Source organism: Nanorana parkeri, unplaced genomic scaffold (genome assembly GCF_000935625.1).
Source record: "Nanorana parkeri isolate BGI_ZX_2015 unplaced genomic scaffold, ASM93562v1 scaffold1289, whole genome shotgun sequence".
Classification (NCBI taxonomy): domain Eukaryota; kingdom Metazoa; phylum Chordata; class Amphibia; order Anura; family Dicroglossidae; genus Nanorana; species Nanorana parkeri.
Window position 1 is genome coordinate 387777 of NW_017307557.1, and position 15708 is coordinate 403484.

The following is a 15708-nucleotide window of genomic DNA, read 5'->3' on the forward strand; positions in this document are numbered from 1 at the left end:
AGATTTCACAGGACTCCCAGAAGAATAAGCTACATCTTTAACCACCTGCTGACCAGCCAATATACATATACGGCCGGTACACTGCCCCATTGTTCTGGGAGGATGTACCTGAATGTCCTCCTGTTCCCATATGGGTGCGCATCCGGTGTACACAGAAACAGCTGCCAAAAGCATCGGCTTCCGGCTCAGAGCCGCTTGGACAGCCCCTGTGCCTTGTGATCACTGTGATTGGTTATAACAGCAATCATATGGCAATGTTTACATTGGCAAGCCCTCCACTTCCTCTTACAATAGTGGCAGGGGAGAATAAAGAAACTAATGAATGGATGTCATTCATTTATTAGTTCCTAGTGAAAACAAGCTGCAGCAGCAAAGAATAATAAAGTTAGTGATTACTCCATCTCCTCTCCTGTATATGTCAGCTCCATTCTATATTTGCTCTGAGCTGTATATTAACCCCTTCACCCCGCTTATCCTGCAATTTTTTTCGCACTCAAGACACAAACGAGCAGGTTACCCTGGCAGTGCGAGGTTAGCCCCACTGCTAAGGTTAAGAAAACTTTCCTATGAATTCCTCCTCAGTTTAGTTACAGTGCTGTGTGGCAGAGTTAGGCCCCTTTAACACAGCTGATCAGGAGGGGATCTGTGCACTGCTGGAGCCCATGTTGGTATATGGGGAGTCGGATGTAAACAGACATGTGTTAGTTTACATCAGATTACCTGACGATCGAGTCCGGTGAAACGGTTCGGTTTGTTCTTCTGGACCTGGCCAGAGTCAGGGGTGACCTGGTGTAAACGGACACCTGTCTGTTTAGGCCGGCTGCCCACAGACTAGCATTGGCATGTTGTGCAGGCAGGCAGACCCGTTTGGGCCACCCATGTGAAAGGAGCCTAATACGTTTACAGCACTGAAAACTGAAAAATGGCCTAGTAAGTAAGGGGGTTCAACATTCCAGTACTGATGTGGTTAACAAATGTTTGTTTTGGAGTAAGTGGATGAGACACTCTTCTGTAAGATGTTATCATTTAAGGGGCACACAATCTTTCAGCCTTGAGGGCAAAACTGGAAGTCAGTACTTGTTTACTGTAAATGAGTTATGGTTTGAAGACTTGTTTTATTGAACCCTCTGGCCCTTAGCCAGCAGCAGGAAGTGTCACAATTCAAGTCATTTTAGTAAGATTTCCTACCATTGTCTGCAGTAACATTTGACCTCTTGATTCTTTGAATGGTGCGCAAAGATTTGCAGTTCAGGAATCTTTGCTTCAAAGACCTGGAAATGGCTAATGAAGCATGTATGCGCAGATCTCTTGTCTGAAGAGTTGATGTTCAGTGCATTGTGCCTCATTTGCTTCCTGTTCATCAATTGTAGTGACAATGTGATTAGTAAATTAATAGTACAGTAACAAAAAATCTATCATTATTATTTTAAAGCCCAAATGAATTTCCAGTTTAAATCAGCTAAATACATTCTAGATATCTCAAAACAAAAGGTGTTCAAAGTCTTACAGCTTGTTTTATTTAGAAAGCAGCCACAGCTTCAGTAGAAAACTCTGTCTCTTGCCAGCATGGTGCTGAGAAGGACCCCTGCTCTGTGTGGAAGCAGTGGCTTCTCTTCAGAGGTCCAACACTTCCCATGCTAGAACTCTCTAATCAGCAGGGAGCATGAACTTTGCTGATTACAGATCTATAGGTCTAACTCAGCTGGGGTCTTGTCAGATTTTGGAAGAATAACCACTGTACCACCCAGAAAATGTGTAAATGTACTCACTATGGTTTGAAGACCCTGTTAGTAGGAATGCTGTGAGGTTATAGATCCCTTTACGACATATTTAGGAAAACCTTGATCCCATCTAGATGTTGTCTGGCATGCTTTTAAATCATTCTTTGCTGTCTGCGCTGGGAAATCATGATTGTAATTTGCACTTTAGCTAATGCTGAAATAGGAATAAAGGGGGCAGAAGTAGAATATAATGCCCATCCTACTGAGGACTCATATCAATCCTTGATGGATAAAAAAAGATTTTACTTAATAATCATCTTGCGGAAAACCCAACAGAGAATGTTGTATCAGCAGCAGTCCATATTTGCATATGTGTGTCACTGGAGAATGAAATGCTCGTGGCTAGACATGTGCAGCGGCTAAAAATTAGTTTCGTTTAGTTTCGGATTTCGTTTATTTCATTTTTGGAATTCGGATCCAATATGTGTTTAGTTTTGGGAATCGTATTCGTATTCGGATCTGATTCGGAATTCATGTCGGATTCAAATTCGGATTCGGAATTCGGATGAATTCCCGAAAATTCAACTTGAGGTGGGGTAGCAGAATTGGCACATTTGTCATTTCTGGTTGCTGTGCTCTAGTCTTTACTATTAAAGGGACGTTAAAATCCTTTTCCTAATTTGTTTTTATCCGTTTAAATGTTAACAGTGCACGCACGGGATTTGGACGAAATTCGTTCCAAATCCGAAATTTTGGATTTGAAATTTTGGATTCAAAATTTCGGATTTGGATGCTTTCGGATGATTTCGGATATGTTATATTTCGGAAATTTGGATGCTCCGAATCTAAGAATTTCTGAAATTTCGTCCGAATTTCGATTCGGAACGAAACGAATCGCACATGTCTACTCTTGGCCATATTCAAATATTGGAATATTTAGCTAACAATGACCACATACTATACCTACCTCTATGCCCAGAATTTCCAAGCAGATAGAACATGTGTTACCTTCCCAAGGAAGATCAGAGATATCTTTATCTTCTTTTATAGTGATCTATATCAATATTCCATTAAGGGGTCTATAACCTCACAGCAGTGGCGGAACTACCAGGGTCACAGAGGTCGCAGCCGCGACCGGGCCTTGGAGTTCCGCCACTTAGAGGGGGCCCAGGACAGGAGGAAGGGGCCCGTAGTAACCGCTGATTACCAGGATATTTAATATCCCGGTAACCGCTAATATCAGTATCGGGACCTCTTCCTCCTATCCTGGGCCCTGCATGCTTCACGCTGCTCCCCTCACCTTGTTCTGGGCGCAGGGTGAAGAACGATCGAGCCAATGAGTGGGAACCGGGTTATCCCCGCCTCCTCATCACACAGAACGGCTGCCGACCGTAGAACTACCTGTGTTCTTTGAAAAGCTCCAACTCCCTGGGTGTCAGAGGCGTGCTGCTGACACGAAGAGGGAGTTATAGGGAGCTGAGATTATGAAGGGGTTTGGTTTGAATATTTTTTTTTGTCTAAATTTCTTTTTCTTGGGGAGGGGGGGGGGGGGGGGCCTTCATGGATTCTTGCATCGGGACCCTGAGGTCACTGGTTACGCCTCTGCCTCACAGCATTCCTTCTAACAGGGTTTTCAAACTATTGTTTGTACATTTACACATTCTGTTGGTGGAAACAGTGGTCTCTCTTCAGAAATCTGACAAGCCCAATATAAGGCGTTTTAATCCTCTTCTTTTTTAATTAAGAACAGTGGAACACTTACCTTAATTCTACTACTTTCAATAAACTGGCTGTAGATTTATTATCCTTCCTAAACAAACCTATCATACAACTTGATATTGTAATTGGGGAGTTGATATTGTAATTGGGGAGTCATTGGGTAATAGTGATCACAATGTGATTACTTTTAATATTGAACACAGAAAAGGGAAGTGTACTGGAAGGACTAGAACCCTAAACTTCAGAAGGGCCAACTTTGATAAGCTGCGCAACCTAGTGGGGGAAATAACACTTGCCCAGGTCTAAGGGCTTGTTCACACCAAGCGCGGAGCAGATCCGGACCAGAGCAGGTGCAGACCGGATCAAAACTGCGTCCAATGTATTCCTATGGTATTTTGACCTCCAGTTCACATCGCAGCGTGCGGATCCAGACCAGATCCAGACCGGATGAAAAAAATGCGGCAAGCCCTATTTTACCTGCTCTGGATCTGGTCTGGAACGCATCAAAAACTCATCTAAAACGCAAAAACGCATGCAAGTGCCTGAAAGTCCATGTGAAACGTAAAATTTTTTAATTTTTTTTTACCAAAACCGGCCCTAAACGCATCAAAAACGCATCCAAAACGCGTCTAAAACGCGGCACAACCCACTACACTGCGTGAACAAGGCCTAAAGGCAGGAAAAGCCACTGCACACAAAACATTGACAAATGTTATTCTGGCAAATGTATACCTAACAGAGTAATTCTTCGAATTTGATCTGCCCTAACAATCTAATGCACCTTTCCAAAGCCCTGAATAGTGCTGTATGCTACAACCAATCACTGAAGAAGTTATAAGAACCCTTTCCCCCATAAAAATTTATGGGAAAAATATGAATACCTTATCCTTGTTAAAAGATGACTAAGAGAATATCTGGATATTGGAAATTGGAATATCCTCTAGAGACAAAGTTGTTATTTTATAGTACCTATTATACTATTCTTCCATCAGACTATATGTCTATAACAGTCTCTTAGTTTAAAGAGGAAAAAAATACAGTGTACAATTACCGGAAATCTATATCTCGGCATGTGACAGTGAAATGTAACGAAAATAAATGGTGAAAGTATCAATCACAGACCAGTGTGTCATTGAGCGTTCATTTATGTTTAAACGCACCCAAAGTAGCCAAACAAGCACTATAGTGTTATAACCATAAATCTGGAAACTTTTTTGTAATATGTGTATGGGTGACCAATATCATAAAATCGCCATAAGTGACATCAATACGGTGAGCAGAAAACAGTTGAAGTATCCTAATCACACACAAAAAAAAACAACGTGGTGAAAATCTAAATATTATACACACACACCTATATAGTGTCATATTACACATATAATAAATATACCGTGCAACTCAGTGCGCTCTGATTATTTTCTGAATATATAGGGTTAAATATCCAGAATGATAGTAACAGTATAGCAAGCAGTCCTTTCAAAGATTAGGTAGTATGCATGAGATGAGGTTAAAGCGGTTACTTTCCTTTTTTCAATGCTGCCTGGGTGGGTAATCCATTCACTCACTAGACAAGTGTCCAAGAAAAACGTATCCAACCAATCGCTGGCCCAGAGAGTCTGGGGAGTCCTGAGAATTCAGTGATCCGTCGATCTCTTAACTCTCCAAATCCAACGATCAGACGTAATTTTCTCCTCTCATACCGATTTTTCTTAACGAAACTAGGGTCCCGCCTCCTTTCTCCATTCTCCATATCTTCCTTTGACTAGTTTCGTTCATTAACTTTTTCAAAAAGGAGTCCTTTTTGAAAAAGTTAATGAACGAAACTAGTCAAAGGAAGATCTGTCCTCGCCGCTCACAGCTGAGATTCTGCTAACGCTTTTAAAGCTCTAACCGTTCGTGAATTTTGTAACCGCTTTAACCTCATCTCATGCATACTACCGTGTTTCCCCGAAAGTAAGACCTACCCCGAAAATAAGACCTAGCACTATCTTCAGGGATTTCTGTAATATAAGACCTACCCCGAAAATAAGACCTAGTTCGGTGGTAGGTATTATATTACAGAGATCCGCTAGGTCTTACTTTCGGGGTAGCTGCACATAAACTGTGTAAAGACCGGCCGCAGCTCCCGCCCCGCCCACACGCCCGCCCACACGCCAGCCGGCCGCAGCTCCTGCCCCGCCCACACACCACTGGGCCATCGATTGGTTGGATACGTTTTTCTTGGACACTTGTCTAGTGAGTGAATGGATTACCCACCCAGGCAGCATTGAAAAAAGGAAAGTAACCGCTTTAACCTCATCTCATGCATACTACCTAATCTTTGAAAGGACTGCTTGCTATACTGTTACTATCATTCTGGATATTTAACCCTCTATATTCAGAAAATAATCAGAGCGCACTGAGTTGCACGGTATATTTATTATATGTGTAATATGACACTATATAGGTGTGTGTGTATAATATTTAGATTTTCACCACGTTGTTTTGTTTTTTTTTGTGTGATTAGGATACTTCAACTGTTTTCTGCTCACCGTATTGATGTCACTTATGGCGATTTTATGATATTGGTCACCCATACACGTATTACAAAAAAGTTTCCAGATTTATGGTTATAACACTAGAGTGCTTGTTTGGCTACTTTGGGTGCGTTTAAACATAAATGAACGCTCAATGACACACTGGGCTGTGATTGATACTTTCACCATTTATTTTCGTTACATTTCACTGTCACATGCCGAGATATAGATTTCCGGTTATTGTACACTGTATTTTTTTCCTCTTTAAACTAAGAGATTGTTCATCACAAATATTGAATTAACATCCACTCAGACCGAGCGCAACTTATTTGCTACACAATTATATTCACTTTTACACATTGTTGCGGCTGGTCTAATTAGCTATTTAGATACTCACTCCTAGCGCAGTGATTTTTGTATTACTATATGTCTATAACAGATTAACTCTAGGTACTTTAAATGTCAGAGATTTAAAGGGCACACTTTACCATATGAAGGTGTGCTCTGCTGGACCAAAGTCATACAAACTATTTAACTATTTTGCTGAATCCAAAAGTTTGCACTCTGGGGGTGATCATTGATCTTCTTCAGACTAGCAATGCTTGGATTTTTCTTTTTCTGATCTTTTTTCATACTTCTCAACTGATCCTTACATAGAAATCTGTCCACCCAAAATTATCCTAGTGGTAGGCTTTGTTTATTGCTTTCCTACCCTTGTTAAAAGCTCACAAGTGAGAGTAGAGGATGCTCTTTCAAGTTTAAAACTAAATCTGAGTTGCTGGGTTCTCCCTTGATGAAAATGTAGATATCTGATGTGCATTCTGAATGTTACTATCCTCTTTGTTTGAGATGAAATTTAAGCTCACTGTTATTTAACACACAAGCCACAACGTGAGGCAGATAAGTGCAGGAACACAATGGCAATTGTTAGCAATTTATTAATGGTACTAAAATCGCTCTCTATGTTTTGGAAAATAGCACAAAGATTTGTAGAAATCTAAACACCCCAAAAGAGAATCAATGCTTATTCCAAAAAGAGCCAGCTGGGATTATACTATAAGACATAGTGAAAACATATCCCAAGCTACTCATAAATGGTCCCACCTGAGAAAAAAAGAAGACTTCAGGCTGATAAACATTATGCATTTTATTTTATTTCACATTTTACATGTATGGTCACTCTAAACTCAGTCGGTATACTAGAGTTTATCAAGGAATGACACAGTCTGGTTGCTGGCTACGTGGTGGTAGATGGTCACACTTGAACGGCCAAGAGAAGCCAAGCTGCTCAATTTGAGTCGAGCATAAGTGCATTGCATTCAAACACACTGAACGACAGGGCTGTAAAGCTCCACCATCAGATGAACAGCTGGGAACCAACAGGGCACAGAGTAATGGGCGCATAGCAGGAAAACATGGCAGATCCTGGAGGATCTGTTGGAGAAAATAAGAATAGTGATACTTAATGAAAATGTAAAGGGAATTTTTTTTAAAAATAGCTAAGATCAACAGGCTGCATAACATATAAGCATATATCTGTGCAGTCCAGTGCTTCCTGACTTAAAGTACAGGGGTAGCTGTCTACAAAAAAAATTTGTATGGATCTCCCCCGCCCTTAGCTAAAACAAAATCAGACTTCAGATGCAGTGCAGTCTCCCTTTACACTGCTCATCTCTCCACTGACAGAGTTAACGTTCAATTTTTCTCATGGCACCTTTGCTGTTGTGCATACTGCGTGGTTTATCTAACTCAGCTTGGGCACCAAACCAATGCTTTAGTGGTTACTTTAATTATTTCTATATAGTCATCAATGAGGTTAGAACATCAACAAATTCATCTTGCATTATATGCCTACACATGTCTACCTGTGTGTATCTGTAAGGAAGTGTAACTTCTGATCCATAAATTTAACCTTGGCTTCAAATGTGCTTTCCACATGCATCCTCTTTGTGCAGCACTGGCTCTACCACAAAATGTTAGCAGATTCAAGTGGGAAGAAGCCCTTCTTCTGTATAACTTTTTTCTTTCTGATAAGATATTGTAACAGTTAATCCTTCTGAAATGCCATTAAAGCTGACCATTACACTCAAAAATCAAATTCAACCAATGATTTCCTCTATGTATGATAATTAATAATAACACAGACATGTCAAGTGTAAAATGCTGTGATTGTGAAATACTTACACTTGCAGAGCATTCACGTCCTGCTTTGAAAGGGGAAAATTACTTCAGTTTGGCAAAGCAATGCACACTGGGCAGAGCATTGCTGGGAAATCTCATCTGTAACCTCACAAGATCTCAGGGAAAGGCATTTTCCTCCCCTGAGATTATGTGTATGGTTACATGTCCTAGTCACATGTCTAGTCATATGTGCCAGAAATCCAGGAAGTAAAAGGAGAGCTAGTAATCTGCCCTTAGTAAACATGGCCACTGTCAGAAGACTGGGGAAGAAAAGAGATATAAGGGATGCAAATAATACAAAGCCAACTGCAGTTATCTAGAAGTATGTGTTTGGAGATTGTCATTACTAAACATTTCTAAAGGCGTGTTTGTTGTTATTTTAAAGATATGGCTAAAGGTCCGCTTTAAAGCATTTTTAGCAAAATAAGATCCTTACCCCCATCTTAACACTCTCCCCAACCAGTTTATCTCGGAATCACTTTTAGATTTAGCATTTCTCCCTAAAAAAAACATGCCACAAGACAGACATTTTTTCTACCTGATTTTCTCATTCCAGGGTTATGCATTTGATCAAGCTAAACCAACAATGTTCAGACCGTATCATTCTAGATCTTCCATACATATCTTTTTAATACTTGAGAGCAAAAAAGACATACAACAAATCTTCTGTCCAGCTCTTACTAAGGATGTCAACTGATTAAGGAGTCTAGAAATAATACAAGCCTATCTGCATGCTATTTGATTTCCCAGAAAAAAATATGGCAATTACACAAAGTTTAAATACACCTTTTGGGCAAAGCCTAACTTGGTTCCTTAAGGTGCAAGCTGTTCATGTATATACAAGAGTGCATTTCAATTTGCTGTACTACTTTTTTGTCTCTTGTCAGCTGTGTAAAATGTACTACTGAAAGTGTTAGCAAAGTGTTAACAAAAGCAATGTAATAATCTGAGAAAACATAACAAGGGCATACACACTCACAAAGACAGACCTATGACCAGAACACACCCAGCTTATCTCTACTAAAATGCTGCAACTCCATCTTCTGATGTGCTTCTGCAGAAGTCACTTTCTATGTTGCATTGTGAATTGCTATGTTATTATGTACAGCTCTATATTTTGTTATAGTTTAGTTTAATCTGAGTGCCTGCCACTCTCCAGCTCTGTTACTCTAATCAGTTTAGATTAGGGGTCCCCATTCTCAGGGGCGTATCTGCCGCGAGGCAAACAAGGCGTTTGCCTCGGGTGGCAGATTCCGTCAGGGTGGCAAATGTACCGGCCCGCGAGCCGGTACTTTGTGGCCATCAGCCAGCTCACAAGTCAGGTACGCGGGACGGACGTGCCGCCTCACAGCCTCCTCCCTGCAACAAGGTAAGCAGGAGAGGGGGCTCTGAATAGGTGCCGGGGGGGTGGGGCTAGCGGTACACGGACTGGGGTTGTTTTCATATATATATATAAACAACCCCAGTCCATGTGTGTCCCTCACACACACAAACTTATTTTTATATATATATATATACAGGGGGGCTCTGCAGGATCTGTGGTGGGCTTTGCAGGATCTGGGGTGAGCTCTGCAAGGTCTATGGTGGACTGCAGGGTTTCAGGGGGGCTGTGCAGGATCTGTGAAGGGCTCAGCCGGGTCTCAGGGGGGCTCTGTGGGGTCTATGGTGGGCTTAGCAGCCTGAGACCCCGCAGAGCCCACCTGAGACCCCGCAGAGCCCACCACAGATCCTGTAGCGACCACCACAGATCCTGCAGAGCCCTCCTGAGACCACAGCCAGGTGGGGTAAATTTTGTGTATGGGGGGGGGGGCGCCCGAGTTTTGTCTTGCCTAGGGCAGCCCCAAACCTAAATACACCACTGCCCATTCTCTATAGCTCATGAGCACCTTTATGAATTTCAGATTGTTCATTGACCTCAAAGCATTTATTATGTAAAAAAGCAAAGGTTTTATCAAACGTTTCACAGCAGTATTACTGTAAGTCTTTACACTTCATACCCACATGGGCATTGTTTCATTGGTAAATTAAGCTATCAATCAGAGTTTTAAATACTCTTGTGACTCACTGTCAACCCTTTTCTTTGTATCATCAGCTGCCATTATGGTTGTTACAATGCTGAATTTTTAGTAAGTGCATAGCAATCAGTTCTTTGGCACTAATCCTATCGCTATAGGTGTACTCATTGGCTCTCCAGAGTTTGAGGCGAATGTACTCAGTGACTCTCCAACAAAGTTCTATGTGGGGGCTATGCTCAGTATGGGAAGTGAGTCCATGCATATACCCTTCCTGGAGGTAGGAGGTTGGAAGGTCACAGACACACAATTAGTAAAACCTGGTAAACAAGGCCATTAACAACACACAACTGATACAACTCTAGGCCGCTCTAGCTGGTGGCGGACAATCCAACCCTTGGTAACACTGTCTTGCTTCTAGCCCCCTGAATTTCAAGACTAGAGACTGGTGCAGAGTTTTACAGAAAACAAAAATAATTAAAGTAGAATTAAAGTTTTTAGTTTTTTTTGTCATATGTCTACTGCTAGCAAGCAGAAGATATATGCCCCATGTTTTTAAAAAAATTAGGCAAATACCTAATTACTTACCTGTTCCAGCGCCGCTCACTTCCGGCTAAAGAACTGGCTCCCGTACGGCTGTGAAGGAGAAAGTGTGCGGGCACATGCACAGTAGATTGGAGGGGGAGAAAACACAATGACAGTGAATGGACGCAGCCGGGAGCACGCACACCTGACAGACATCGTGGGGTATGAGGAGTCTGCGGTGGATCAGAGACCGGCACCAGCGCTGGATGGAGTGTCGGAAATGAGTGGAAGGAAGAAGATGATCGTAGCATGTAGCATCAAATAAGGTAATTACCCACAGGAGCATTGGGGGGAGAGAGTTTAACCCCTTCGTGACTGACGACGTACAGTGTAGGTCGCCAGCATCGGGGCTGTTTAAACAGACTCCCGGTGACTTTTGCCGCCGGGACTCTATTTAAACTTGTAGAGCCGACTGTCGGCTTTACAACAGAAGCGATCCTGGCGACTTACTTGTCGCCAGATCGCTTCTGCGTCCCGAAGAAGGGGCCGCCCCCCCACCATTTTATTCTATAGGGTCTTGGCATTCAGAAAAGATATAATGTTGGGGGGTTTTAAGTAATTTTCCGGCCTAAAATGTGGAATATAACATGGGTACAAAAAATGGAAAAAAGGCCTCAGTCATGAAGGGGTTAATGTCACTTTAATTGACCTTCCATCATCGAATGATCACCTACTGAACCCTAGACATTTACTGACCATATTTTACCCCCAGCCATTTTATCAATCCCTTTGTTAGTCCAATCAATCCCAGGGTATCAATAGTGTCCACTTTTGGGAAACCTGGTTTAGATTCTGTCACAAGGAATTATGCAAGCAAAATAATACCTTCGGGCCTGCCAGAAATCAGAAAAACAAATCCTCTGTAAACCTACACCTTGGTTTAAACTTCTGTGGTTTTTTTGATGAGTTCAGCTATCTTGTGATCTTGTCAAGTCAGTAAAACAACATATTTTCTGTATAGACAGGGCTCTGTTGGGGTGTAGGGTGGTGCCGTTCACTCCAGAGCCTGTAGCAAGCTGGTACGAGGGTCTCTTTTTACCAGATCACTAATAGGAAAAATTATGGGGTCTCTTCAGCTAAATAACTAGTGGAGTGGAGAGTTTTCATTTTTTCACTAATCTGCATACAAAGTCAGCACTCTTTATTACATAGCTGATATTTTTCAGATACATATGCTTTCACCCTTCGCTGCCAAATTTTCTATGCAAATTTTTTTGGGCATGTCTAAAAGATAATTTGTAATTACTTTACACCCTCTGTTACTGTTACAGCAATAAATCCTTCTAAACTAGCCTATGCAAACGCCCTCCGGGGAATCAGCAAGGATTTGTTATCACGCCCCCATGCCAGTACTACATCTTCCATTCACCCCGGCAAACAATGTCACTGTTTTGGATGTGTGTTAGCCCATTCTTTAACAGTCCCTGTAACACCAACAAATTGCAGCGGAAGTTAAAAAGAAAATCAGCAGCTCTGGAAGCAAAAGTTGCAGCATATCACCCCTATGCACACACATAACCAGCCTCTAGACTCCTGCAGTATAACACCCCTATGCACACACATCCTTGGCAGCTCAGATTAGCAGCAGTTTAGCACCCTGCTGTAGACACATCTCCAGTTACCAAGCCTGGTTACTTCTGCACAATAGAGCAGGGAAAGTAGTGGTGAGGGAAGCTACTGACAGCTACTATTTTAACATGCAGATATTTAGGAAAGTGCACTTGCTTTTTAATTAGTTCAATTACAAAAGTTAAAAAAAGGCAACCACGCTACCTTATATCCTTTGAGCAGCTCACTGGCAGCGGGTTGCTCCAGAAGAGACACCCAGAGATTGGGAAACACTGTGAGAGAATAAGATAGACCCTGACATAATGGAACATTCAATGGCTGACATGGGCTCTCTAGAACAGAAAAAGAAAAGAAACAAAGTTAGGTGAAGCCTGTCATTATAAATTTCAGAAGCAAATCTGTGGTTTAGAACTAGCAGTAAGGTAACTATATTGGCCACCAGATTATGAAATTATTACCTGATTCTGGATCAGGTATCTCAGGACAGTCCAGTTCATCTCTTCCATCAGAGCAGTCCTGCCATCCATCACAAGCCCATTGCAAAGGTACACACTTTCCATCACCACATCTCAAGTCCATGGAACTGCATTCAACTAAAAAGAAGACATTGGGCATGATTTAAGTGTGAAGTTAATCACACTTAAACACTAAAATCTTATGTAAGCTTTAGCATGTTAAAGTTATTTCAAGAGGTTTTTTAATGTTTTTAAATCTACAACTTTTGCTGAAATAATACCTCATTATCCTGTGCCCAAGCAAACACATCACTGGTTCGGCCTCACCTGGAGTATGCGGTGCAGTTTTGGGCACCGGTACACAGAGGGGATGTCCTTGAACTGGAGAAAGTCCAGCGAAGGTCGACCAAACTCATCAAACGGATGGAGGACCAGAGCTATGAGACACGGTTACTAAATTTAAATATGTTCACGCTGGAACTAAGGAGATTAAGGGGGGACATGATTTTCATGTACAAAATGTTCCATAGTCATAGCAACATTAGCAACAAACTCTTTACGATTAATTCCGTAACAAAGACTAGAGGACACCACCTGAAACTGGTAGAAAAAAAATTCAAACACAAGGGGCGAAGGGGATTCTTCTCAGTTCGCGCAGTTAGGGTCTGGAACTCGTTGCCACAAGCAGTGATTTCAGCTAATAGTGTGGAATCGTTCAAGAAGCTTTTGGACGATTTCCTGAGAAACGGTAATATACAGGGGTACAAGTACTCCTAAAAACGAGATGACTCGGGGATCTTTACACACACACACACACACACACAATAGTTTGGACTTGATGGACATGTGTATTTATTCAACCTCAAATACTATGTAACTATGTAAACGGAATAGGAGTTTGGGGCCAATGGGTGGTATGTGCAGAGTGTATTGGTATACATGGTGTGTGTATGGAGTGTATTGGGGTGAATAGTAGGGTTTGCAGCATCAGCATACATTTGGGTGAATAGTAAGGTGTGCAGAGTGTATTGCAGTAAATAGTAGGGTGTGCAGAGTGTACCGGGTTGAATAAAAGGGTATGCAGAGCGTACTCGGTTGAATAGAAAGGTGTGCAGCGTGTATTTGGGGTAAATAGTAGGGTGTGCAGAGTGTACTGAGACAAATAGTAGGGTGTATTGGGGTGAATAGTAGAGTGTTCAGATTGTTCTGGGGTGAATAGTGGTGTGTGCAGAGTGTATTTGTGTGAATAGTGATGTGTGCAGAGTGTACTGAGATAAATAGTGGGGTGTGAAGTGTGAACCCGGGTGAACAGTAGAGTGTGTAGAGTGCATAGGGGTAAATATAAGGGTTGCAGAGTGTACTGGGTTAAATAGTAGGGTGTGTAGTGTATTTGGGGTAAATAGAAGGGTGTGCAGAGTGTATTGGGGTGAATAGTGGGGTGTGCAGAGTGTATTGCTGTGAATAGTAGGGTGTGCAGAGTGTATTGGGGTGAATAGTGGTGTGTGCAGAGTGTATTGGGGTGAATAGTGGTGTGTGCAGAGTGTATTGGGGTGAATAGTGGGGTGTGCATAGTGTATTGGGGTGAATAGTGGGGTGTGCAGAGTGTATTGGGGTGAATAGTGGGGTGTGCAGAGTGGTGTGTGCAGAGTGTATTGAGGTAAATAGTGGGTTGTGAAGTGTGAACCCGGTGAACAGTGGTGTGAAGAGTGAATAGGGGTAAATAGTGGTGTGTGCACAGTATATTGGATTAACTAATAGGGTGAGCAGAATAAATTGGGGTGCATGGTCTATGTGTGGATTGGGATGCATTCTGTGGAATGTAATGGTGCTATCTTTTGAATGTATTTGGTGATAATAACCTTAAGGTAGGATTCATATTAATGTATTGCATTTCAATGGAACCCAACCATAGACACACAGCACACCATAATGCATCTGAATTGTAGTGCAGAATGCAGACAACAGATTGTCTGCACAATGTGTTGTGGTGTGTTAATGGCCCATTTAAAATAACAGGGCTGCCTTAATGCAAAGCTTGTTAATGCATGTAACAGCATGCCTCAATGCACCGCAACAGCATGAATCCAGCCTAAAGCAATGGAAAGATTTGTCCATATAATCATTTTTAAAAGTTGCCTCCTTTCCATTACTAATTACTAATCAGTTAATAGCTACGATCACTGTGGGAGACCACAGTTCTCACATGGCCACACATAGTTGATTAATCTTTATACCACAACTAGCCACAGACAGACTGCTACCTGTAAATGCCAATGATAGTTAACCCTTTTTCTACCTATGCCCCCTTGAGTCCTAGAGCATTTTTTTTTTATTTCAGCAATATCTTGGCTCTGTACATTATATCTTTTAGGTTTTGAAGTCCACCCTTGTACAGTATTTTGAAGTGTGTTGTTCGGGATAGTTAGTGCTGTAATTTGGTAGAAAATTTGGATACATATATTTTTATTTCTTTGGTTCCTATTGGGAAACAAATGAGAAAATAATGCCTTTCCCTGTAATTTTTGCACATCTCCACATATTTACCCCAACATTTAATCAATAAAGTCTACTGAATAAAATATCATCACTCTAGTGTGACGTTTATGTAATGGAGGGGAATGGTAAAGCTCAAAATTGATGTATGTGTTTTACTTTTGGAGAGCTTTATACCCCTTTTGACGATACATTGCAATGCATGCAGAGGAAAAAAAATGTTTTACTAAATTGTTAGCATAATATTAAGAAAAGATTATGGGTCTATTCACGAAGCAGCCGAAGGATCTAGCCGTAGCTTTGGCCGATCCTTCGGCTGGCTTCGGCCCCAGGACCCCTTCGGTTCAGTAGAACCGAAGGGCTCCTGTACGGGCTATTCACAATAGCCCGTACAGCTCCTGAACTTAGCCGAGCGGCTCAGTCGAGCCGAACGCATATGCCTCGGCTCGGCTGAGCC

At 41.8% G+C, this 15708-nt stretch overlaps 1 protein-coding gene across 1 annotated transcript in view; it reads right to left on the reverse strand.

Moving 5' to 3' along the window:
- Nucleotides 1–7138: 7138 nt before the first annotated feature.
- MFRP (membrane frizzled-related protein) overlaps nucleotides 7139–15708 on the reverse strand; it is an 18334-nt gene continuing 9764 nt past the window's right edge. Inside the window, exons 7-9 of the mRNA XM_018569108.1 lie at nucleotides 12762–12896; nucleotides 12508–12635; nucleotides 7139–7390 (exon numbers count right to left, since the gene is read on the reverse strand). Coding sequence (XP_018424610.1) covers nucleotides 7166–7390; nucleotides 12508–12635; nucleotides 12762–12896 — 488 coding nt within the window. The 3' untranslated portion in view covers nucleotides 7139–7165. The remainder of the gene's footprint in view (nucleotides 7391–12507; nucleotides 12636–12761; nucleotides 12897–15708) is intronic.